Source organism: Sturnira hondurensis, unplaced genomic scaffold (assembly GCF_014824575.4).
Source record: "Sturnira hondurensis isolate 20B ecotype Veracruz unplaced genomic scaffold, ASM1482457v3 Scaffold0003693, whole genome shotgun sequence".
Lineage (NCBI taxonomy): Eukaryota > Metazoa > Chordata > Mammalia > Chiroptera > Phyllostomidae > Sturnira > Sturnira hondurensis.
The window spans coordinates 8484279-8506993 of NW_028076324.1; the positions used below are offsets into that span (position 1 = coordinate 8484279).

Below are 22715 nucleotides of genomic sequence, written 5' to 3' on the forward strand. Positions count from 1 at the left end.
TTTTAAATGTGAATTTGGAAGGTAAGGAACAACACTCCAGGTACAGAGAAGTGTGAAAACTAAGACTAAAATAGAATTAAGCTCGGTGTGCTTAATAGAGTGAGTACGAGAAATTCCCTAGGATGACTCAAAACTCCCAACCACTAGTGTTCAAGTTGCCAAAAGTGCTATCTCGGTTCATTTTTATCTTATTTAAAACGCATGCACGTTTAACGCTTTGGAGTATTTTTCTCTTACAGAAATAAAAGGGTTTTTTTCGAGTTAAATTCTAGTACATTTTTCTTTCTGAGTGCCTTAGTTCAATATTTTGTTATTTTAACCGCCAACGGTAGATATATAGGTCAGGTTACTGCACTAAACCAAATACCTATTGCAATTTGAAATTCTGGATCCGTCGTTCATTGAAGCGTTCTCAATGATACTTGTTTTTTTTTTTTTTTCCTGTAAGGTAGAAAAGAGGCAGTTACCAATTAATACAGGGACTAGAAGCCCAGGCGAAGTACTGAGCAGAGAACATCTAGAGTCTTATATTTACAGGCTTAGAAGCGCCAGAGCGCACTGCGATGACTGTCTCTCGCTCGTTTCCAGCTGACAGCCAGTGACCACCAGGGAGGGCTGCGGAGCGCGTGCGCGGAGTGTGGTTGGCAGGGAACCGTGCCGCTGGGGCGCGCGTGCGCCCTACTTTCTGGCGTAAGCACCCTCCCAGCGTTCAGCGGGCGCGCGGGCGGCGGGCACCTTACTCTCTTACGCGGTGTACAGCGAACGGACCCAGGCGACTGGCCGAAGAGGCTGAGGCGGCCCGACGCGGACCAGGTGGAGAGAGAGACCGCAGGTGCACACCCTCCCGTCATGAAGACGCCTGCAGGTACTGGCAACCCCTCGGTGCGGTCCCGCTAGAGAGATCCGGGCGCCCCCTGCACCCTCGTGCCTTCGGGGGTCGCGACTTGGGCCTAAGAGCGGGACGAAGTGACCCTCGAGTGACCGGGTGTGTGGTATTCCTGGGGTGATATAGGCGAGCGCAGAACCTCGTCCAATCGGTGGCAGAATGAATGAACGAACCAATTTTTCCAGTGCTTCACTCATTCAGCCAATACCATGTCGCTTCTACTAAGGGCGGGTCGGAGCCTGGGGTGGATTTTGGGAGAAACACTGAGTTGTAGACGGAGTTCCAGAGCCGGAGACAGATATTCAGCAAGCGTAGAAAAAGCGAGGACTTTAGAGAACGGTCATTGCTGGGGCTGGTGGCGCTTTTATCAGAGACGGCAGTCCTGGAGGGCTTCTGGGAGGCGGTGGCATTTCAGCCTGGGCTAGATGGGGAGAAGCCGATGTCCTGGTAAGAATTCGGGGAGGAGCGGCCCAGTTGGCAGTAACCGTGAGGGCAAAAGCTGGGAGGCAAGAACACGGGTAAGGCGTCTAAAGAGTAATAACATCGTTTTGGCCAGATCACAGGTTTAAAGTGCAAATGGGCGTTATAGAAGGGTTTTCATTAGGGAAGCGATATAACCTTGTTAAGTGTATCTTAGAAAATCGCCCAGGTTGTTGTGTGGTGCCTCCTGGAATTTTCCCTTGGCTGAGTGTCCTTCCCAGTTCTTCAGCCCTTTGTGATGGTGATGATGATAATTTTATTAATGATAATGATTACAACTAAGGTTATGAAAGACTCAGGAAGGCAGAGAGTGTTGTCTGCCTTGTTTGCCGCAGGATTGATTGTTAGCTTGGGGACCTGGCACATAGGTGATAATCAGTAAATATTTATGGAATGAATGCATCTGCTCCGATTTTTCAAATCCTAGCTTCTCCAGGAGATTTTTCTGACACTTCCAGCTCAAGTGGATCTCCCACCTTTCCTGAGTTCTTGGAACCCTTCTTGACCACCGATTTTAATACAGTCCTACAGTCCCTTTTCCACAATTCTGAAATCAAAATCAGATTTTCCTTAAGTTTGCAGCAGTCTTTTGGCCATAAAGTCTGACCTGGGCTGATTTAAAAGCTTTTCATTTTCCCTCTTAGTGTATACCAGTGGTCCTCGACTGGGATGGTTGTGCCAGGGGATACTCCTGGAATAGAGTAGGTGAGGGGCCAGGGATGCTGATTAGAATCCTACAGTGCCCAGGATGCCCCTCCTCTCCATGACCTGCTGCCAGTGTTGACAGTGCTGTTCAAAAACCCTACTCCAGATACCAAACACAGGTCTGAGCCAGCAGCACCCCGCAGAGATTCCTAGCATTCACAAGAAGAAGAGTGTGGGACCACTTTGGCCCTGCTTAATTCCTGGCTGGCCAGAAGGCGGAAATGAGGCATAGCTAGGTGTTTCCTGGAGCAACCCCTTCTTGTTCATTACACATTCCATACCTACTCTGTTCTCTAACTCAACAAGAATTTGAAACAGGTATAGCCATTCTAGACATACAGGTCATATAGGAATGCTGTGGCGGGGCATCTCTGAGAGAGAAATGTGGAAAGAAGACTGGCCGGGACGGGGCTCAGGGCAGAGGACAACCTGCAGGAAGGCCAAGGAGACTGAAGAAGGCCAGCAGTTGGCAGAACCAGCTGATCAAACCTGCCGTAGAGGATCCAGGAGAATCCGGACAATGTAGATCAGGGTCAGCATTGACCCATCCTCTGTAAGGACGCACATGGTTTAGGCTTGGCTGCCAGACACCACTTCTCATATGAAGTCACTTTTAGCTCATGGGCTCTACAAAAACATGCAGGTGTAGATACTGATGAAAGTTTTGAACTTGAAACTGGGGTATAGGGTAGAGGCCTGGGAAGGGGACAGGAAGACCTGACAACCAGATGAGCAGATTAACAACGGTGCTGTGGGTACAGCAGTTCCCAGAATGGGAGGAGAATCGGACTGCGGGCGTGAACCCCACTTTCAACATTGGTTGGCTGTGGGATCATTGTGGCGGGAGACTCGAATTCTCCAGATCTCAGGATTCCCATCCACAAAACAGGCAAGTGGGATGCAAAGTACAGCACTGTGTGAGAATTCAGAGAGGGAAGAGCGCAAAGCATTGTACACTCTGAATCTCCCCCAGAGGGTGTCGAGTGACTGCTATTAGTATAGACCACAGTCTCTTATCCAAAAGATCTCAGGGCTAGTGATGTTTAAATAATCAGAATTTCCCCCCCATTGTAGAAAGATATTACAGTACAAATGGCACATGTTCATGCAGGGAGGTTGGGAGTTGTATCCTATAATCAAGTTATTTTTTATTGAAATGAATGTGTACACCAAATGTCCCCCTCCCCACTATTGACTGTTGGGGCCAAGTCACTCTCTGTGGAGTGCTATTCTGGGCACCCTGGGGTGTTGAGCAGCATTCCTGGTCCCCACCTACTAGATGCAGTGGCGTTACACCTCAGTCCTGATGACCACAAATGTCCCCAGACATCATTCTTTGTCACCTGGGGAGCAGAATTGCCTTCAGAGGACTGAGCAGCCTGTGCATCCCCACAAAGCCCTTGAACCTTGCTCATCTGCAGAGGCATACAGTGCCTCCCCTCTCCCTCTGCACCCCTCCCCCATCATTTACTCTGACCCTCATTCTGGACAGCAAGCAGACACTTGGTGTGGGTTTTGTCCTCTTTGCAGCCTGTGCAGGAGATGCCCTGGACACAGCAGCCCCCTGCTCCGTGGTGAACTACCTGAGATGGGACCTGAGCGCCCAACAAATAGTGGAGCTCACGGCGGAGCTCATGGAGCAGACCAAGCACGTGTATGACCAGGTGGGCTCCCAGAAGTTTGAGGACGTGTCCTATGAGAATACGCTCAAGGCGCTGGCTGACGTGGAGGTGTCCTACACAGGTAAGTCCAAGTCAGGATCTGGGCATGGAGTTCCTGAGCCCTGACCCCGAGGTGGCACCATGCATCCCCTGGGGTTGTGGTGGGTAAAGGCATCCAGCAGGTGTGGCCCGTTCCCTTGTGTGCCGTGCTCCACTTGGCCACTGGAGTGATAGGTCGTCACCTGGTTTCCGAGAGCCAGCTCAGGTGCCTGCTGTGAAACTGGAGCCCTTCTCACCCCTTTTTTAGTCCCAGGGGATATTTGTTTTCTCTCTGAGAACTGAACTTGGTCCCCTTGCTTTTCTGCCTCTGAGGCCTGCCCTGCACTTTGGGTAACCTGATGCCATTCCCTAGCTGGCTTCTTTTCTCCTCCTTGGGGTCTGTCTGCTTCCTTTGGGAGGAGTGAGTGTTCAGTTTAATAGATAACAACATCCACTTCCTGGAGCCCCCTCTGTATAGGGTGGCAGTGTGACGACAAGAGATCAGGGAGGTCTCAAAGTGGAGTGTCCTGAGCCAAGAAACTCCCTGACCCCATATCTCTAGCAGAAGTCGTTTCTTGGGAGCCATTGAGAATCCCTGCTGCGGGATTCTCACTTGTTCCTGAGGCCTCACCATGTGAGCTCTGCTGGCGTTGAAGGGTGGGCCTGAGCTGAAGGCCTGTAGGTTGGGCTCTGCGTCCTGTTTCTGTCTCCTGTTTCTTACTTTGGGCAGATAGGCCTCAGTTTACCCCTCTTCTTTCTCATAGGAGGCACTCGAAGGTCCTGGGATGCTAATTCCCACTTATCTGGCACCATTCCACCCCGCTCAGTAGCCTGGGTGATTTTAAGGAAAACTACAGTTGACTTTGTGGTGCTCCTCTGGGCCAGCCCTTCAGGGCCTTTTCACTGCTCTTGGGGTGCAGGCCAGAGTCCTGGATGTGGTCTTCAGTGCCCTGCACTGTCAGCCCTGCTCACCCTCCTAGGCTGTCTGCCTGGCCACATGGCCTTGCACTCCTCCTCTCTCGGCCTGGAGTTCATACCCTCTGCTTTGCGGCATGTCAGACTGCTCTGTGATCACAGGAGCCCCTTCCCTGGGCCCCTCTTCCTGCGCTAACTGCCCAGATTAATCCCTTACTTTGCACTGTTTTCATGTCATATTCGGTGCATGTCAGTCTGCAAATTCCAAACCTAGAGGCTGGTTCTGTCCTTCTCACTGCTCTCTTTTGGGCAGCTAGCATCTGACCCACCCAGAACCTCATTGTTTAACACCAGTCAACTGAGCAGGTCAGTCCTTGTGCCTCCTTCAGAGGCAGTACTCCGTGATGCAGCGAGCTGCACCCAGACCCGGGACGTTTCAAAGGCCCAGAGCCATGGAAATGACCAAGCTGTGGTTTGAATTTAGGCTCCCCAATGCAAAGTGCATGCTTTTTAAAACTGTTCTTTTGAGATATAATTTGCATACCATGTAATTCACCCAGTGGTTTTTAGTATATTTGCAGTGTTGTCCAACTTTCACCATTATCTAATTTTAGAATATTTTTGGCACCCCCCAAAAGAAGTCCTTTCCCCTTTCCTAGCAACTATAAATCCACTCTCTGTCTCTGGATGTGCCTGTTCTGGACATTTCACATAAATGGAGTCACACACACTGTGGCCTTTGGTGTCTGGTGTCCCTCACTGAGCATCATGTATTCAAGGCCCACCCATGTTGTAGCGTGTGTCGGTGCTTTGCTCCTTTTCGTGGATCAGTAACATTCCCCTGTGTGGATGGGCCTTGTTTGTGTATCCACCCATCTGTCAGTGGGCACTTGGGTTATTTCCACTATGCAGTTAGGACAGTCCTGCTGCTGGGAGCAGGTGTGCACAGCTTTCTGTGGGGCATGTGTTTTCATTCTTGTGGGTAGACACCCAGGCATGGAATTGCTGGGTCACGTGAGTCTCTGTTGATACTGTGCTCTTATAGCCACCCACTCATTCTTCCTCCATGTAACAAACTATGAGTGTGGCATGTAAATTACAAAATTGTTTGTGAATTTAAAATAGAGCCAGCAGCAGCCATCGAGTCCCTCCAGCCTCTCCTGGTCTTGTCATACTTCTCTGTTACAGTCTTCTTTGCCTTGGAGTGTCGTGAGCTGACTCTGGTTCTGTTTGGACTGTGACATCCCTGAGGGCATGAGTGATAGCACTCATATTTTTTCCTTGTGCCCACCCAGGGGCCTGGTGTGGAGAGTGCTTACTGAGCAAATCAAGAAACAGGGATGAGTTCTGTGCTCGGGGCCTGAGGTCAGTTTCCATCTGAGGCCCATTTTCATAGTTGTCCCCTTATCTCCCTGTTTCAGTTCAGCGGAATATCCTTGACTTCCCCCAGCACGTTTCTCCATCCAAGGACATTCGGACAGCCAGCACAGAGGCGGACAAGAAGCTGTCTGAGTTTGATGTGGAGATGAGTATGAGGCAGGACGTGTACCAGAGGATCGTCTGGCTGCAGGTGAGGGCACTACGAGGACCTGGAACTGGGCACATGGGCGGTAACAGCTGAGGGTGGGGCTGTCTCTCCAGGGGAGTTGGTGGGCTGACACCTTTTCCGACTGGACTGTTTTGCACCCAGACTTTGAAGGCAGAAAGCTGAAAATAGTTCTGGGGGTGGATGATGGGGATGGCGCATAGCAGTGTGAATGGACTTAACGCCACTGAGCTATGTACTCGAAAGTGGTTAAGGTGGTAAATTTTATGTTTATTTTACCACAATTTTTAAAAATCATTTTAAAAAATGACAAAAATAGCCTTGGCCAAGCAGCTGAGTTTGTTGGAGTGTCGTCCCATAGATCAAAATGTTGCAGGTTCAATTCCCCATCCTGGCGTATACCCAGCCAGGTTGCAGGTTTCATTCCCAGCTGGGTGTGTACGAGAAGGCGACTGATTGATATTTCTCTCTCACATTGATGCTTCAGTCTCTCCCTAAAAAATAAAAAAAGTCTTCTGGTGAGGATAAAAAAAGAAAAAAATGACAAAGACAAATGGAGAGGAACGAGAAAAACCAGTATGAAAAGCCTAGGACTCCTTACGCGTCCCCTGCATCCACCACGGCATTGCACTTGCCCGACCTTGTTAGATGCTACTCAGAAATAATGTCCTGTCTGCCTTGTGAGGTGAGCAGGGCCGAGTGACATGCTAGGTGACATAGCACAGAGTGGGTTCATCTCCAGTTGGTGCTCTTCTCAGCAGGAGGGGAGCCTTTGCTGCTGAAGATGGAGGGCTTGCAGGCGACTGTAAACACTCCTCCTGCTGCTTGGTCACTCCCTCCAATGTGCCAGCGTGTCGGCCTCAGGGGCAGGAAGATGCTCCGGTGCGCTTTGGTGCAAGCGCGGGCGTAGGCCTGGGGAAGCACAAGCCATGCTGTTTTTAGCATTGAAATTCTTGTTGAGACAATTGCAGGTTCACGTACAGTTTTGAGAAATGATTTAAAGAGGTCTCCTCTACACCTTGTCTGATTTCCCCCCAGGTAATGTTTTGCGGAACCAAAGTCAACCTCACAAGCAGGGCACTGCCCACATACCTTATTCCGGTGGAAGTGCTCATTTGCTCCAAACCCTCTGGGCAGCCTGTGCTGCGCCAGTAAGTGAGCATCTGGGTATGTGTTCTGTGTGGATCTAGGGCTTCATTCTCTGGGGTGAATGCCCAGGAGGGCAGCTGCTGAGTTGTAGGGTCATTAGATGTTTGTCTTTTCAAGAAACCACCACTTTGCAGAGTGGCTACACTGTCACCTTCCCTCAGCAGTGTCCAAGTGAGCGGGCCTCTCCGCTGCCTCCCAGCCTTTGGCACTGTCGTGGTTCTTCACTGTAAACAGAACTTTGATTTTCTTATTCCAGGAAAAAGTTCAGAAGGACTCTCTGAGGCCAGAGGCAGTGCGGTACCTGGAGCGACTGATCAAGCTAGGCCGGAGGAACGGGCTCCACCTGCCGGAGGAGACTCAGGAAGTGAGTGAGGGGCCTTGGGGATGGGGTAGCAGGCTTGTGCCTTCCTGTGCCTACCTGAGGACCCAGCCTTTGCCCTGAATTCATTTTTCTGCTGCCTGAACTCTGGTGGGAGTTTTGTCTGGAGCAGTTCTCTCTTTGAACCTGCTCTGCTCTCCAGGGGCATGTGGGGCTTCCCCAGGCCCATGGAGCTCCCTCATTGAAGGAGGGCATGCAGGCCTCTTTGGGCACCTTCCTGTGTTCAGTTGTCCCCATGACTTTGGTGCGATAGTATTAAGGAAAAACTCAACTCTCCTGTGTCTCTGCCCCTCTTAGTGCTGCACTACGTCACGGCTTCCCTTCTGAAACCAGACATCTGGGGATCCCACATGAAGGAACTTTTTTCTTTTTTTGAAGATTTTACTTATTTTTATTTTTAGAAAGAGGGAAGGGAGGGATAAAGAGAAGGAGAGAAACATCAGTGTGCAAAAGAAGCATTGACCAGTTGCCTCTTGCATGCCCCCAACTGATCCTTGGCCCTCACTGGGAATCGAACTGGCGACCTTTCAGTTTACAGGCTGGTGCTCAATCCACTGAGCCACACCAGCCAGAGCATGTGAAGGAGCTTTCTGACACTGGCCGGGTGTCCTGCACTTTAACTCCATTGTTCTGACACCATCTACCTAGAAAGGGCATCAGGTTCCCCACGTTCAGGGCTCAGCCCCACAGGATTGCCCCTACTTCAGACTCCAGTCTCAAGTCCAAGTTTGTTACTTATAAAGTTTGTTATAAATTGGAGTTTCCATGACCCCTTCCTAAGATTTGATTAATTTGTTAAAGCTACTTGCAGAAATCCAAGAAACATGTTACTAGATCACTGGTTTAGTGTGTTGAGTTGGCCAAAATGTTTGTTTGATTTTTTCCATATGATGGCTGTAGCAGTGCTTAGCTGGCTTTAACTTCATTTGAAACAATTTTATTAGATTGTATTGTGACAGCTGTCATAGCAGCGTGCATTAAAAAAAAACTGGTGAATTTTTGTGAAGCCATTTTAATATTGAAAAGGGGAGAAAATGAGCAACATTTTCAGTGTATTATTCTTTATTTTTTAAATATTTTTAAAGATTTTGCTTATTTATTTGTTTATTTGTTTATATAGAAAGGGTAAAGGAGAGAAACATCAATGTGTGGCTGCCTCTCGTGCCCCTCACTGGGGACGTGGCCTGCAACCCAGGCATGTGCCCTGACTGGGAATCGAACCAGCCTTGGTTCGCAGGCTCATGCTCAATCCGCTGGACCACCCCAGCCAGGGCTATTCTTTATTTCAAGAAAGGTAAAAACACAACTGAAACACAAAGATTTGTGCAGTGTCTGGAGAAGGTTTGTGACTGGTCAAACATGTCAGAAGTGGTTCATGAAGTTTCTTGGTACTATTGACATTTTGGCAAAATAATTATTTGCTTTGGGGCTGCCTTATGTATTGGAAGATGTTTAGCAGCACCCCTTGGCCTCTACCCACTAAAAGCCAATGGTGGGAGATAGCCGACATACTCAAAATGTCCAAATCAATAAAGTTATTGGTGAAATAAAAAATGTGTCTTATTTTATGGAAAAAACTAAATGGACTTTTTGGCCAACCCAATACAAGGCCTCAACTCAGGAACAGCAGCTGGAACAGATGCGTGGGCCAAGGTGCAGGCAGGGGCCGTGCAGCTCCCGTGCCCTCCCGAAGTGCTGTCCTGTCTCCACGTCGGCCTGTGTTTACCAGCCCTGGAAGCTTTCTGAGCCCGGCTCTTTTGTGAGGTTTCATTACAGAAGCTCAACTGATTAAATCACTGGCTCCTAGGATCTGATTTCCACCTCCAACCTTCAGCCCCTCTCCCCTCCCAAAAGGTGGAGAATGGGGTGGAACTAAAAGTTTGGCCCTGTGCTTCTGGGGCCCACTTTCTGAACGTGGGCTCACTGACGTAAGCTCAGGCGTGGTTGCAAGGGGCTCCTGTCACTTTTGTCCCCCAGGAGGTTTTTCTTAGCAAATTCCAAGGGTTTTAGGAACGGGGTCAAGTTGAAATACACATTTCTCATTGTGTTAAAATATCATAGGAGACAGGTGTCCCCTGTCTTCCAGCTGGGAGTGTGACACCTGCTTCTGTCCCGTGGTTGATAAGTGTGGTGTCTGCTTTCCCGCTCGTTCCCTCCTCTTCGCCTGCGCCAGGCAGCCCGGGGGTTTCCACCTGACACCCTGGGCCCAGGTACTTCTTCACGCCCTTGTCACTCCCTTTCCCAGATGAGTCGATTTTTAACTGTTTCTAAGAACCAGATGGACCCTGAACATTGAACTGTTAGATGTTCAGAAGCCTAGGCTGCAGACCCTGGGGGCAGTTCCTCAGTAGGAGGGTCCAGAAGGCTCTAGGCCAGGGACCCGGACCAACGAGGATACCTCTTGAGTCCCCAGATCACGAGGTTGCTCAGCGCAGCAGACAGGTATTTGCCCCCTTCTCTCAAGGCTCTTCTCTCCTTCAGAAAATCAAAGGCATCAAGAAGAAGCTGAGTCTCCTGTGCATTGACTTCAATAAGAACCTGAACGAGGACACGACCTTCCTGCCCTTCACAAGAGAGGAGCTGGGTGCGTGGGGGGGCTGGGTGGGGAAGGTAGCCACATGGACAGCTACTCTCAGGGGCATGGTCTTGGGGAGACCCTCCAGGGTCACAGCCTCTGCCCTCAGAGGTCGAGGCATTTGTCTTGGTTTTTCCACTTGGAGCACTTGGTGTTTTGGACCTTAAGGTTCTGGGTCCCTCCTTAGAGAGGGCCATGTTCTGTCTGTTGAGATTCTGACCCCAGTGGGAGCTGTCCTGAGGCAGCAGCAGGAGCCCAGGTGAGGCATTGGGAGCAGCACGTAAGCAGTCTTGGCCTTGCCGCTGAGTCAGCCAGGTTATCCCCTCTGAGATCATACCCCATGCCTCTTCGTTGTTTTTATTTCTAAAAATCTTACGAAGTGTTCAAGGGGATGGACTGAATCAGCAGTTCCTAAGCCTGGCTGTACATAGGAATTTTGGAGGGTTTGGGCTTAGGCATCCTTTCTAGTTTTTACTCTTTTCCCTGCTTTCCCTGGACAGTTTGCTGTGTAAAGTTTCACACCTATGGGGAAGTTGTGAGAACAGTGCCTTGGAAAGCCCTTGCACACTTCGCCCAGCCTCACCCCCTGCTAGTGTTCTGCTTCCCCGCCTCCTCTGTCTATATTTATATGCACACTGTTTCTGAACCTCTGAGAGTTCCTCGTCAGCTTGTGACACTTCAGCAGGAACAGGGATGTTCTCCTGCATCAAAGGTGCAGACCTCACACTCAGGAAACAGAATGTCGGGCAGTGTCCTCGAGAGTGCAGGCAGGTTTCCCACGTCGGCCCTCCCCACCACGTTCTCTCTCCCAACCAGGATCTCCTTGGTTTTTATGTCTCATCAGGCTCCTTTCCTGTCGAACAGTTCCTCAGCCTTTTGCATATTTTTTCCCCTCTTGTCCAACACTGCCAGTTTTGAAAACTTTAGGCCAGTGGCTGTGCTACAACCGCCTGTGAGAGGGTCCGAGCAGGGTGTGTATCCTAACCAGTGGTGGGTAGTGCAGTATGGAGTCATGTTACGTGAGATCTGGCTGTGAGTCCTTTTGCCTTGGAGGTAGCAGGACGCAGGGCCCTCACTGAAGGTGGCTGCACCACAGAGACCCATGAACATGCGTCTTCTCGAACAAGTGCTTACAGACTGACCACAGCTGTGCCTGCTGCCCCTCATTCTCATTCAGCCCCCACTGTGTCCGGGCAGTAAGTCCCACCCCGTGGCTCCTGCTGGTTAAAGATGGCCACCATGTTTCCTGACCAAAGGGGAATGCCAGGGCTCTGGAATTCAGCTGAGGGACCTGCTCGCCCTCGCTGTCCATGGGACTGCTTTGCTATTTGTTTGTCCAGCCTGAGGGCGTGGTTTATTGGACTAGCCTGTGTGGGCAGCTTCATTCCCCAGCACATGGGGAAGGTGATTGTGTGCCCCTCCTGACCTCAGACACCATGTCTTGCTGGGATGGGGGCGGTGGCAGCGGCTGGGACATGTATGGCCAGCCCTGCAGGGTCTGGCCCTATCTGCAGGTCTAGCTGAGCAAGATTGTAGCATTTGTTTATTTTTTTCCTGGTTGTAAAAGGAACACTTGGTGTTATTTTACAAAAATACAATGTATCTCTATGTACCCTTTTTTCCCTCCCTGAATCTTAATTACTTGATTAGGTGACCGTCTGCCAGGCATTGCCATTGAAACACCAGTTTTCCCTTTCTGATCAGCAATTTCTCAAGTGCAGCTGGGATGCCGCTGCTCATCACGTTACTGCCCACCGGCTGTAGCACCCATGGGTGACTTTGTACATGTTAGTTGGTCTTCTCATAAGCCAGAGCTTTCCCTTCCCCCATTTATTTACTTTATTTAAGATTTTATTTATTTATTTTTAGAGAGAGGGGAAGGGAGGGAGAAAGAGGGAGAGAAACATGGATGTGAGGAACGCTGACTGGTTGCCTTTCCTGTGTGCCACAACTGGAGACCAAACCTGAAACCCAGGCACGTGCCCTGGCCTGGAACCGAACCAACAGCCTTTTTCACTTTGCAGGACAATGCCCAACCAAGTGAGCTACACTGGTCGGGGGCCCTCCATTTATGTGTTAAGTTATCTGTATCAGTGTGGACTATTGGTCCTGTTTTACTCCCTGGATTATAGTGTACTGTCATCATTTACAGTGATGCTCAGATTGTCCAGTTTGACCTCAAGGGGACAATTCGAGCCTGCCATGTCTGTGTTTGCCTTTGAGCACCTTTCTTTTGACACAGGATCTTCTAGGCCCGTTCCATCCCTTCCCCTCGCAGCAGAAGCCCTGAATTCAGGCGCTCAGTCTGAGGGCAATGTACCTAGATCTCTAGCATGTACCTAGATCAATGTACCTAGATCTTTTCCCCCTTATGGTAGAAGATGGGTCAGGAGCAGGGGACCAGGTGGGGGACCATTGGAGCAGTACAGTTGTCTGGGACCAGGGTGCAGTCCAGTGGGCCAAGGCTGCCAGGTAGGTTCTGTTCATGGTGGTGCCATTTATTGAGAAAGAACACAGGAAGAGAATGTAGCCCCAGGAAGCCCATCCTGTCCAAGAGTCCGGCTGACTGTAGCTTTTCTTTCCCAAGGGGGTCCTGATGCAAATGGTAGCAGATTTCCAAGGCGGGCAGGTTCTGGACATCTTGCCTTTGGGGCTCAGGGCAGAAGCCAGAAACACAGTGTGGAGGGAAGTCCGGGCCTGCTGCTCCTGCTCCTAGCCCACCCCTCCCATCTTGTATGTGCCTGGTCTTTAAAAGCCCCCCTAATTTGGTTCATAGGAGGGCTTCCTGAAGACTTTTTGAACTCTCTGGAAAAGACTGAGGATGGGAAATTCAAAGTCACCCTCAAGTACCCTCACTATTTTCCTCTCCTGAAGAAATGCCATGTGCCTGAGACCAGGAGGAAGGTGGAGGAGGCCTTCAATTGTCGGTGCAAGGAGGTGAGAAGGCGATGCCGGGTCTGGCTTCAGGGATTCGCCTGTGGGGTCTGTCTGCGGAACAGCCTCGTCTGGAACTTGGAAGTGCCATGCCTGTCCCGTCTGCTCAGTGCTGGTGTGAGTTGCCTCAGTGGCTGTGCCTGTAAAGGGTCACCCAGTGTCTACCGGGCTAGGTCCGGTGACCAGGGATATGCTCAGTGAGCTTGGTGGCTTGATTGCCTCACTGCTTCTGTCATGCATCTGCTCCTACATAAATCCCGGTACCCTCTCTCCTTCTGCTGTCTCCCATGCCCCCGCCTTAGCCTCACATCGTTCTATTGTTGCCCGGACCTGAGCTCGGGTTTGCCCTCTGCTGTTGAGCAGCTTATGTGGGGCCCGGGCCTCTCGCCGTGGCCTCAGTACTCAGATGTCCGTTCCCAAAAGGGTGCTTGTGTTTGTGTCTGCACCTCAGTGTGGCCTCTGAGCAACTCCTGTTTAGCCTCAAACAGATAGTGGTGTTGGAATGGGTCCCCTTCATCCTCGCTGCAACACCACTGGTGCTCACATGGCTGGTGGAGAGGAGCCACAGGCTAGAGGTCACAGGATAACAGGAAATGCATGTGGTAAAGCCCTGTGTTCTCCACTTCTTGGGACTGAAGACCACTTTGGTGTGAAGATAACGAGGATTTACACTGTGGAAATCTGAGATGTAGCCCTGGCGGAGGCAGCGCTCTCAGTGGGGGCCACCTGTGGCCTGCAGACGCAGGCCTGCCTTATCCCAGAGCCAGGAGTGAGGGGTCTGGTGGGGGTGGTCTGCTTTCTGTGGGCTGGTAGGTACTTGAGAGTGTCAAGAGCTCAAGCTGCAGGCTCTTCAGCTGCTCAGGACTGGGTGGGGCTTGACCCCCCCTATCTTCACTCCCATCCTGTCCCCCGGACTTGACCCAAGAGGCAGAACAGAGGGACAGGCAGAGTTCCAGGTCCCATGGGACATAGCATGCTAACTAGCACTGCCGGCTACCTTGAGTTCCAGCTTTGAGTTCCCTCACGTGACTGGAAGCTGTCCACTCAACTTTCCAGTTGTGATTTGTTTTCCTGTGGCCTGATCGTGCCAGGGGAAGTTATGTTCTGTCTCTCCTTGCAAATGAGACAGAAGGTTTCATTTTGTGTTGGCCCCATGAGCATGGTTGGTTGGCTCAGTGGCTCAGAGGTTCTGGTAGAGACTTGGTGCCTTGAGCCCCGGGCAGGGCCCTGCCTGGTAGGGGCACCTGGTGCACAGCGCCTTCCAGAGGCCATCTTGGAGAGTCCCAGCCCACACATTGCTCTTCACTCAGTTTCAGAACTCTTTCTGGTTCACATGCTTTATTTTTGCCAAAAGGACTGGGGGGCTTATAGCTTATATGCCAGGACAGAACCAAGTATGCAAAGATCCGGCCAAGGTCAGGAGGGGGAAAACAGACATTCCAGAGCTGTGCCGGGCGGGGGCCTGAGCAGCCCTGCGGTTGCCGAGACCCACCAGAGGAGCCAGGTGCTGACCTAGGAGCCCCACGTGGGGGAAGTGGCATCCACGGGCCTGCTCACTTGTTGGTTTCAGGAAAACTGTGGCATCCTCAGGGAGCTGGTGACCCTGCGGGCCCAGAAGTCCAGCCTGCTGGGCTTCAGCACGCATGCCGACTACGTCCTGGAGATGAACATGGCCAAGACCAGCCAGGCAGTGGCCACTTTCCTAGGTAACCAGCCTTCCCCACCTCCCACATGCTGTTCTTGACTATGACATGTTGGTGCTTCTGGGAGCCCCTTCTGTCCTCCCTGAGGTGGGCGTCCCAGTGCCTCCCCTGGCCCCTGAATTTGACCAGAGGGACCCTAATCTAACTGCTGAGCACTGGGTCCCGGGCAAGGCCTGCAGCTGGCCTAACCCTGCCTGTCTGGGATTGAGGCTCTAGACAAGCAGCTCATGGGTGACTGCCGTTTCCTCCTTGTGAGAACAAGTCCGATGACCCCTCCTGGAGCTGCTCTGAGGCGATGGGACACTGCCTCACTCAGACTTTGTCGCAGGCCGTCCTTTCCATGCACCAGGGCCCAGGCAGCAGAGAAAGCCAAGGCCAGGGTGTTGGGGTTTGCCACAATGGGAGTGAGCATGGGCGGCTTTGGGGCTGCCCTCCCGTGACTGGAAGCTGTCCACTCAACTTTCCAGTTGTAATTTGTTTTCCTGTGGCATGATTGTGCCAGGGGATGTTACATTCTGCCTCTCCTTGCAAATGAGACAGAAGGTTTCATTTTGTGAAAGCCACTGCAGGGAGGTAGCCTTGCCTTTCCCCTCTGTGCCCTCAGATGAACTGGCCCAGAAGCTGAAGCCCCTTGGAGAGCAGGAGCGGGCGGTGATCCTAGAGCTGAAGAAGGCCGAGTGTGAGAAGCGGGGCCTGGACTTCGATGGGCGGATCAATGCCTGGGACATGCGCTACTACATGAACCAGGTGGAGGAGACGTGCTACAGCGTGGACCAGAACCTGCTCAAGGAGTACTTCCCCATGCAGGTGGTCACCAGGGGGCTGCTGGGCATCTATGAGGAGCTGCTCGGGCTGACCTTCGACCTGGAGGAGCATGCCGCTGTGTGGCACGAAGATGTGAAGCTGTACTCAGTGAGGGACACGTCCTCGGGGACGGTCATCGGGAAGTTCTACCTGGACCTTTACCCAAGGTGCATGTGGGCTGGGGTTGTGGGGGGGGGCCAGGAGTGTTCATACCATTTGGGGACGTGGGTGCTCACTCCTCTGCTAAGAGCCCTTTAGGGTGTCTAATTGCCTCAGTTGGCAGATGGGTTGATTGAGGAACACAGGGTCAGGGAGTGGCCTGGGGTCACTGCCTCTCTGGGCCAGTCAGCAAGAGGAGCAGACCCCTAGCCAGGCCTGACCCTGCCCCTTTGCCCCCAGGGAAGGCAAGTATGGGCATGCAGCCTGCTTTGGCTTGCAGCCAGGCTGCCTGCGGCCGGATGGGAGCCGCCAGATTGCCATCGCGGCCATGGTGGCCAACTTCACCAAGCCCACCCCGGACGCCCCCTCTCTGCTACAGCATGATGAAGTGGAGACCTACTTCCATGAGTTTGGGCACGTGATGCACCAGCTCTGCTCCCAGGTGGGCACAGGGTTGAGGGGCTGGCTGGGGGGAGGGCAGGGGTGCACTCTCGCACCTATTGGTTAGCAGGTCTGGAGACAGGTTTCTCCATGTTGGATTCTTCAGGTGACATGACTGTGGCTATGGTAACACCCCTTTGTATCAGTTTCCATCACAAACTCCCACAGGGGCGGCTTAAACAACAGAAATGTGTGCTCTCCTGGTGCTAGAGGCTACAAGTCCGAGGTCAAGGTGTGGGCAGGGTTGGTTTTTCTGAAACCTCTCTCCTTGGTGTGTAGATGCCATCTGAAAGACAGCAGTTGTACTGGACTACAGGCCGCCCTAGTCACCTCATTTAACCACCTCTCAAAGATCCCGTCCCCAAAGATAGTCACATTCTGAGGTCCTGGGGATCAGGACTCCGATATATGAATTTTGGGAGACACCATAGAGTCCTTAAGAGCTGTTAGAGGTGTTAGATTAGTGAAGATACATACATAACATGCTTAGAGTGCCGCTCATGCCGGCCCCGTTGTGTGTGGGCTCACAATAAGAAACGCTGCTTGATCCCGTGAAAGCCAGTGGTGGCCGCCAGAGCACCGGCTGTGGGGCGCAGACACCGAGCCCGGCACCAGATTCAGCGAACACTTGCCGAGCCCGGTGAAGAGCTTGAGGGGTGCTGTGCTTTCTGGGTGGAGATGCAGAGGCTTGGGAGGTTGAGGCAGCTCCCTCAGACAAGCCCTCAGTGGCAGCGACAGGACTCCCCAGCCCGGTGGCCGAGCCACAGGACCCCCGCTATAATGGGCGTTTGTTCTCTGGCTCCTCTCGCACTTGGTCAGCCATTTTTCCTGACAGCAAAAGTGCGCCTAGGGGCTGAATGGGAGTGTGTGGGAACTGGGTACTTAGTGGGTTTAGTCAGTTCACCAAGCTGTGAAGCCGTCGTCACCGTCCAGTTCTGGAACATTTCATCATTCCCAGAAGATCCTTTCTGCCCCTTAGCGGTCACTCCCTTCTCTATCCACCCCCTCCCCAGTCCCCGATGGCTGCTAATCCACTCTCGGTCTCTGGATGTGCTTGTTCTGGACATTTCCTGTACATGGAACCACACGCTCTGTGGCCTTTGTGTCTGGCATCTCTCACAGAGCATCACGTGCCCAAGGTCCATCCACGCTGTAGCGAGTGTCAGAGCTTCGCTCTTTTCATGGCTGAGTGGTATTCCATGTGTGCATGGACCACTTAAAAGTATGTTTTGATGAGAAGTTCTTTGACTTTGGTGAAGTTTAGTCTATTCTTTTCTTTCATAGTTTGCAGTTTTTTTGTGTGTCCTGTTGAAGACAGGACCGTTTTCTGACCTAAGGCACTAATTTTTTGCTAAATTTTGGAAACATTTTATAGTTTTAGCTCTTCATTTTAATCTGTCATCGATGTAAATTAAGTATTGTCTGTGGTGTCAGTTAAGGGTCTCCTGCTCGCTGCCAACAGCAACTCAGGGCGAAGCTGTGTCTGTGCGGCCCCCGGGCTCTGGGCGCCCCCGGCCACCCCCGACCATGCAGCCAGTGCGGTCCCCTCTGTGTGCAGTACACTCATGGATTCTTTCCCGTGTCTGGGACATTGTTCTAACAGTGACCGTCCCCGTCCCACATCATTTTCTTCAGGTCTTTTCGGATATACATGAGTCTCAGTATTTATAGCAGGTCTGTTTTTTGAAGTTTCCACAAACACCAAGGTAGCAGACACTGAACCGCTGCCCCCAGGGAAATGCAGGGCTGGGTCCCTGCAAGCCTGGTCATGGTGTTTTCACGACCTCGTGTTCTGTGTGTTTCTGTGTAAAGATACCTTTTGTGATGTACATTGTTGCTTTACATCCAACAGTGCGGTGATTCATGCCTAAATGAGCTTCTCTGATACACGGGCTATCTCCCTAAGGTGCATCACAACCTTCTTTCACTCAAGGTCACTAGTCAGCTCCTCAGCACCACATTTGGTGGCCATTTGAACATTGAAATCACCCATAAAACCAGAAGTGTACAGAAAACAGGGCACTCAGTAGACCGAAAGGACATGTCACAGTCAGCTGAAGCCAGAGAGCAGGGTGTTGAAAGACCATGAAAGCTCGGGGCTGGTCAATTTGGGGGCTGCAAATTTTAGTGAGTCATAGTTCTCAAATGTGGCACCTGTGGCTAGGAAGGACCAACCACGTACCCTCCCCTTCCGGATTCCCTGCCTCACTTTGGGCCAGGATGGGACTTGCCTGAAGTCACTCAGCAGCTTGAGTGACTGATTTGCTGCCAGACCTAAGTTCTGGCTGCTCTGGAAAAAGTGCTATTTTTCAGGAAAAATTTCAGATCACAAAGTGAACCAAATACAGAGTACCTTCCAACACCTGTCATCAGATTCCACTGTTTCTGGGCCTTGGCCTTTTGGGCTACAGACTTTTTACGAGCATTGGCTTTGTGGGTGGGAGAGGGAACCTGGGTGACCAGCAGGGACATGTGAGCTCTCCACCTCTCCTTGTGTCCTGGGCTGAGACACGCTGGCCAGCAGCTTCCCGGGGAAAACTCAGTTGTCACCATCCTTGGCCAAGCGTCCTCTGTGGGGAGGAGGGCCCATGCCCAGGATGTTATCTGCCCACCCACATGGGCTTGGGGTACTGTGTACCTGTGCACCCAGATGAGGCTGGACGGACAGGAGCTGGCAGAGCAGGGTCCCACATTCCTGGGCTCTCTGCCCCATCCCCACAGGCGGAGTTCGCCATGTTCAGCGGGACGCACGTGGAGCGCGACTTCGTGGAGGCGCCCTCGCAGATGCTGGAGAACTGGGTGTGGGAGAAGGAGCCGCTGCTCAGGATGTCGCAGCACTACAGGACGGGCAGCGCCATCCCCCAGGAGCTGCTCGAGAAGCTCATCAAGTCCCGGCAGGCCAACACAGGTGTGCCCCACTGCGTCCCCGCTCTGTGAGGCCTCAGCCAGCTCTGGGACCACCCTGGGTCTCCATCCTCCGGACCCTGGGGTCAGGAGAAAGAGAGGAGTCCTTGGTGCCCGTGCTGCAGCCTTCGAGGCCCAGGCGTGCCCTTGGGGATTTCTGGACAGCCCTGGCTGGAGAGTGCTGGGGAGAGCACAGTGCCAGCCTCTCATCTGCTTCCTCCCAACCAGGTCTCTTCAACCTGCGCCAGATCGTCCTGGCCAAGGTGGACCAGGCCCTGCACACGCAGAAGGCTGCAGACCCGGCTGAGGAGTACGCCCGCCTCTGCCAGCAGGTCCTCGGGGTCCCCGCCACGCCAGGTAACTGCTCGTGAGCCGGCCTGCCTTAGAGGTTAGGGGTCTCTGTCCTCTGGGTCAACAGAAACCTGGTGCCATGTGAAGGGAGTTGGTGCCACCAGTCCCTAGGTTCGGCTGACCTGAGAGAAGCAGGCAGCCCCTGGCCTCACTTCTGCTTTGCCTTCCTAGGTCCCTGGCTCCAGCTGTGGAGCCTGATGGGCAGCCGATACAGGCAGCTCCATCCTTCCTCACTGGCTGTGTGTGGCTTCCATCCCCACAGCGCCTTCATGCGGTCCCTCTGGGAGCCCTCCCGCACATTGCCTTGTGAGAAGCCTGGGAGGTGTAGAAAAGACGAGGGATCTCATACCTGGAGATGGCAGTAGATAAATGTTGATGTGTGTTCTCCAAGAGCATGTGCATACTTGCACGTATGCACATATCGACATAAACAATTGATAAACATGCAGGAAGGTAGTTGAGATTTAACGCAGGTGGTATTGCTCTGGTTTACTGTTTCGTGAGCACTTTATTTATTTATTTTTAAGATGTGGTTTATTTTTAGAGACACGGGAAGGGAGGGCAAAAGAGAGGGAGAGAAACATCAGTGTGTGGTTGCCTCTCATGTGTACCTCCCTACTTGGGACCTGACCCACAACCCAGGCATGTGCCCTGACTGGGAATCGAACTGGTGACCCTTTGGTTCACATGCTGGCACTCAATCCACTGAGCTAGACCAGCCAGGGCTCATGAACATTTTAAAGTGTTTTAATCCACACATGCCCTCTGTTGTGTGGATGAGCCATGACTCCTGACATTGAGCCCTGGTGCTGTGGCAGCTGGCGTTGTTAAAAATGCTCCAGGTGAGCCCTCCCTGCTTCAGCAACTCTCAGCATAGATCAGTTGAGTTCCTCTGGCCGAATCACTGGGCCTCTGTTTCCTGGAATTGTTGTACCAGTTTCCCTCCCTCTCAATGGGGAGGGTTCTCTGATGTGGCTGCTTTGAAGCCCCCTCTCATGAAGGGGGACCAGGGACCAGGCCGTCCTCCACACAGCCTCATGCTCCTCCCAGGAACCAACATGCCTGCCACTTTCGGCCACCTGGCGGGAGGCTACGATGCGCAGTATTACGGCTACCTGTGGAGTGAGGTGTACTCCATGGACATGTTCCACACGCGCTTCAAGCAGGAGGGCGTCCTCAATGGCAAGGTGAGGAGAGGACTTTGAGTGATGACCCTACTGCTGAGGACTGAGGACATTGGGCCTTGGCCTTGGTCCTGTGGGCCGGTGCAGCCAGCCCTGGCAGGGCAGGGCACTGGGGCAGAGTTGGACCCTTCCTCAGCCCTTCAGGGATCCACCTGAGACCCTGTGGTGCTGGGGGGCTCAGCCAGTTTTCCAGCCCTTTGTGTAGTCATAGCAGAGGCTCAGACACCCCTGTCCTGAAGGACAGAGTGCCTACACACACAAGCTTGCGCACGTGCAGTCTTTCTTGCACACACGTGCATTTGCACGTGCACTTGTTCTGAGACCCCCATCCAAGGTGTCAGCGGCACACTCTCCCTCGTGATGCTGACACAGGCCCCACAGGCCCCCTGGGAGCTGGTGCAGGATGTTCGAGGACTCTCTCCGAGTGCTGCCCTTCTGCCCCACTGTAGGTTGGCTTGGACTACAGAAGCTGCATCCTGAGACCAGGTGGCTCCCAGGACGCCAGCATCATGCTGAAGCTCTTCCTGGGTCGGGACCCCAAGCAGGATGCCTTCCTCCTGAGCAAAGGCCTGCAGGTGGAGGGCAGTCAGCTGCCGGCCTGCTGATGTGCCCAGGGGTCCTGCCAGCCCTGGGTGGGGGCTCCAGCTCCTGCTGCCCTGGTGCCTTAGCTCCCAGTCTGGAAACAGGATGGGAGATGCTGGTCTCCAGCTCAGCATCCCAGGGAGGGTGGGGCAGGGTTAGGAGAGAGGCCATTCTCCCTGGTCATTTCTCATAGCCAGTGTCCATGACCTGCACTTGGTGGTCAGCATGGGCTGAAGAGAGCTCGTCCTCAAGATATCTGGAAAGTGCTTGCATCTGGTCAAGGCTTTCTCTTTGTTGCACTAATACAGCCCCTGTCCTGGAATTTGTCCTAGATAAGGGGATGGCTCTTTGAAATTCAGCCATTAAAAAAAGAAAAAAGACACGCTGGCCTGTTCTGATGCCTGTCCCTTCTGCCACAGAATCGTGGTGCATCGGTGTCACATTTGTGATCGAGTGCTGGTGCTCCCATTAAGTCCGGAACTTGGTGATTGGCACTCAGGCAGGGGACACAGGCCGTTGGAGGCTGCCCTCTCTGCACTGGACTGTTCTGGTACATTCTGGATTGTGAGCCCTGTGGGAGACTGCTGAGCTGTTGTGGGAACTGCAGCTGGTGTGCCAGGGTTGCTCACCACGTGGTGTCCCCTGCCAGCCACTCACTAACTGGATTCTGGAAAAATCCCTTGTCCCCATGCAGCCCTAGCAGACTTGGGGCTAAGGCTGTGCGCCTGCCCACAGCAGCCGCTGCCCACAGTCCTTGGGGGTCCCCAGGGGAGCTGGTGGGTTTGGGAGGTGATGAATTTTCTTGTAGGGCCTGCCTCCCCCCTACTTCACCTCTTTGCCCTGGGCCCCTGGTCCAGCCCAAGTGCCTGGCTGAAGGCCCCCCTCCCAAGTAAGTCCCCAAGGGTTCACACTGAGCCCCAGGCCCCCCTCCCCTGGCCTCCATCCCCTGCTTCTCTGCAGGCACTGAAGGACTCTGAGGTACGGCCACAGAGTCTGCCTCATGACCCCTTGCTCCATGCAGACTCATTTTCTGAGCCCCCAAAGGCCAGCAAGGTCATGAGCACAGGGCCCTGCTGGTGTCTGGTTCCCCCTGGCAACCAGTGCAGCTGAGGTCTCACCGAGAATGCACGTGTCCCAGACACTCTGTGGCCTGTAAATGGCTGGTCACTGAGACTGCATCGATGGCACCAATTGCAGGGACGTGACCCGTGCCCAGAGCAGGAAGTGCAGCTGTGGCCCATTGCTGAGGGGGACCCTTGGGGGTTCTGACGGCTCAGGGGACAGCCCGGAGTTAGGATCCCTGCCAGTCCAGGCTATC

General features: G+C 52.8%; 1 protein-coding gene across 1 annotated transcript; it reads left to right on the plus strand.

The window, feature by feature from the left end:
- Nucleotides 1-684: 684 nt before the first annotated feature.
- Nucleotides 685-21767, plus strand: THOP1 (thimet oligopeptidase 1). The gene is made up of 13 exons (XM_037042470.1): nt 685-865; nt 3602-3814; nt 6108-6256; nt 7638-7745; nt 10242-10344; nt 13112-13272; nt 14840-14975; nt 15577-15943; nt 16176-16377; nt 19098-19284; nt 19509-19637; nt 20682-20818; nt 21265-21767. Exons 1-13 carry the CDS (start codon nt 850-852, stop codon nt 21418-21420), a joined length of 2064 nt encoding a protein of 687 aa, XP_036898365.1. The 5' UTR covers nt 685-849; the 3' UTR covers nt 21421-21767.
- The last annotated feature ends 948 nt before the right edge of the window (nt 21768-22715 follow it).